Source organism: Clupea harengus, chromosome 17, assembly GCF_900700415.2.
Source record: "Clupea harengus chromosome 17, Ch_v2.0.2, whole genome shotgun sequence".
Taxonomy (NCBI): domain Eukaryota; kingdom Metazoa; phylum Chordata; class Actinopteri; order Clupeiformes; family Clupeidae; genus Clupea; species Clupea harengus.
Genome location: NC_045168.1, coordinates 3,658,194 through 3,660,693, shown reverse-complemented (window position 1 = coordinate 3,660,693; position 2,500 = coordinate 3,658,194). Strand labels below are relative to the sequence as shown.

Below are 2,500 nucleotides of genomic sequence, written 5' to 3'. Positions count from 1 at the left end.
GGCTATATTCCTTGAGCGCTATTTCCCCCTCGTTCTCCTGCTGTTTGGCCTCTCTTTCTCAGGATAATACAAATTCATAACCAATAAAATGCATCCCCTGCTCTCCCTCTCTTCAGTCTGTCTCTCTCACTATGTATGTGTATGGGTAGCTATCTATCTATCTATCTATCTATCCATCTGTCTGTCTATATACCTATCTATCTATCTATCTATCTATCTATCTATCTGTCTGTGTGTCTGTCTATCTATCTGTCTTACATCCTGTCTTTTAGTTTTATTTTTCCCTTCCTTGTTTCCCTCTCTTCCAAGCACAACTCTGACCCAACTCTTATAGTCCAGGCAAAGTAGCGTTTTACGACAGACTAATTGTAATATATTTTTTTTTACCATAGATCATTTCTATGAGGTGTCCAGAACAACATACTAAAAGTCCTAAGAAATCCTAGTTGAGGAAATATGTTTAATTCTCATCAATCTGAGATGTGTGCTAATAATGCCAGGCAACAATACACCCCAAAAATGAAAAGTAAATTTTTTTGTATTACAAGTTTCTTTGAAAATGAATTTCAATATGCAAATGAGTTATACACTAATCGAATATGCCCAAAATACTCCCAAATAGGCTTAATGTTTTCCTTTACTCCTACCACAATAAAACTTTACATAGTTACAACTTTACAAGTTTCTTTTTAAATTAATTTGAATATGCACATGAGCTCCACAGTGTCTTGAATATGTCCTAATTTGCATAGGCAGAAACACCATTCATATGTATGACAAATACATCGGCCCAATCTTCATCCAATCATCCTACTGCCAATGGGTGATGGCAATGCTGCTTTTAGACTGGCCTCTAACCTGAAAACTGCCTGGCTTGGTAGTACCTGCCAGGGGTATGGTGTTTCTGCCTATGCAAATTAGGACATATTCAATAAGAGTGGAGCTCATGTGCATATTCAAATTAATTTCAAAAGAAACTTGTAATACAAAAAAAGTTACTTTTCATGTATACTTTTACTATATAAAGTTTTATCGTGGTAGGAGTAAAGGAAAACATTAAGCCTATTTGGGTGTACTTTGGGCATATTCGATTAGTGTATAGCTCATTTGTATATTAAAATTCATTTTCAAAGAAACTTGAAAGGACTTCAAGGAAACTCCTCAACTAGGATTTCTTAGGACTTTTAGTATGTTGTTCTGGACACCTCATAGAAATGATCTATGCTGAAAAAAATTATTTTACAACTAGTTCTATTTTTGGCTCCAAAATGGGTTACTTTGCCTTGACTATTAGCCGAAATCTGAAAAGAGTTTATGTTCATCTGGATTTGTCGGTTGTCATGACAACCGGGTGGGGGGTGTGTGCGTGTGCGTGTTTTCGTGTGTGGAGTGGGATGGTGTGTGTGTATATGAGTGTGTGTGGAATGGGATGGGATGTGTGTGTGTATGTGTGTATGTGTGTGTGTGTGTGTGTGTGTGTGTGTGTGTGTGTGTGTGTGTGTGTGTGTGTGTATGGAGTGGGATGGGGTGTATCCCGTAAGCGAACAGGAACCTGCGGTCCTTATCGTTCCCCTTCCCCAGGCCGCCTCGCGCTCTTTATTTTGAGCGTCACAGCGGTGTTCGCCAAAGATAAACATTCCCGTCCATCAGGAAAGCCTCGAGCGGTTTCCACGGGAAGTTTCAAATAGCTTAAGTAAATAAAAAGCTTTTTCACTGTAGTCCTCTTGCTACTTTTACCGACAATGGCTATTCAACATTGTCATCAAAGGTGAAGGAAAAACGTAGCTCGGCCTCCACTCCAAAGTGTCCTTTAGTCTCTTGTTGAAGGTGCAGCTTTGGTCTGAGGGTTCCTGCCTCAGCCTCTTTTTCTCTGAGTGGGAGGGAATGTTGTGACTGACATTGTTCAACACACGATGCCTTCCAATCACAGATGTCCCTGAGGGCTTCGTGGTGCAAGTGGGGGAGGAGTCGACAGAGGGCGGGGACCTCAACCTGTCTTGCTCCGTCAGCAGGCACCTGTACTCTGCGTTGTCATGGCACAAGGTGACAGACAGGTCCCAAGCCACGCCCCAACCCACCGGCCCTGCCCTGGGGGGAGAGGAGAAGTGGGGCGAGTTTTCACGGATACTAAATCTGTTGCTAAGCAACCTGACGATGGCACACTCTGGCATGTACCAATGTTCCGCACGACACCTGCTGACGGGAGAGCGTGTGCACCTGGAAACACGAGTGGAGGTCACCGGTAAGACAGCATACACACACACACACACACACACACACACTGACATGCTCATGGATCATACTCTTGGACAGACACACACACACACACACACACACACACAAACACACACACACACACACACACACTCATAAATATGTTTACAGGCACACCTACTTACCTATACATATGCATATATTCATGTCACAAACTAACACAGCCATTTAGCGTTCCATATGCACACTGACATGTTTACTTCTTGTCTGACACACTGAGCAACCC

The 2,500-nt window shown here is 42.4% G+C and overlaps 1 protein-coding gene across 1 annotated transcript in view; it reads left to right on the top strand.

Annotated features, from left to right (window-relative positions):
• flt1 (fms related receptor tyrosine kinase 1) overlaps positions 1–2,500 on the top strand; it is a 38,707-nt gene that overhangs the window by 22,189 nt on the left and 14,018 nt on the right. The window contains exon 13 of the mRNA XM_012816125.3: positions 1,931–2,242. Coding sequence (XP_012671579.2) covers positions 1,931–2,242 — 312 coding nt within the window. The remainder of the gene's footprint in view (positions 1–1,930; positions 2,243–2,500) is intronic.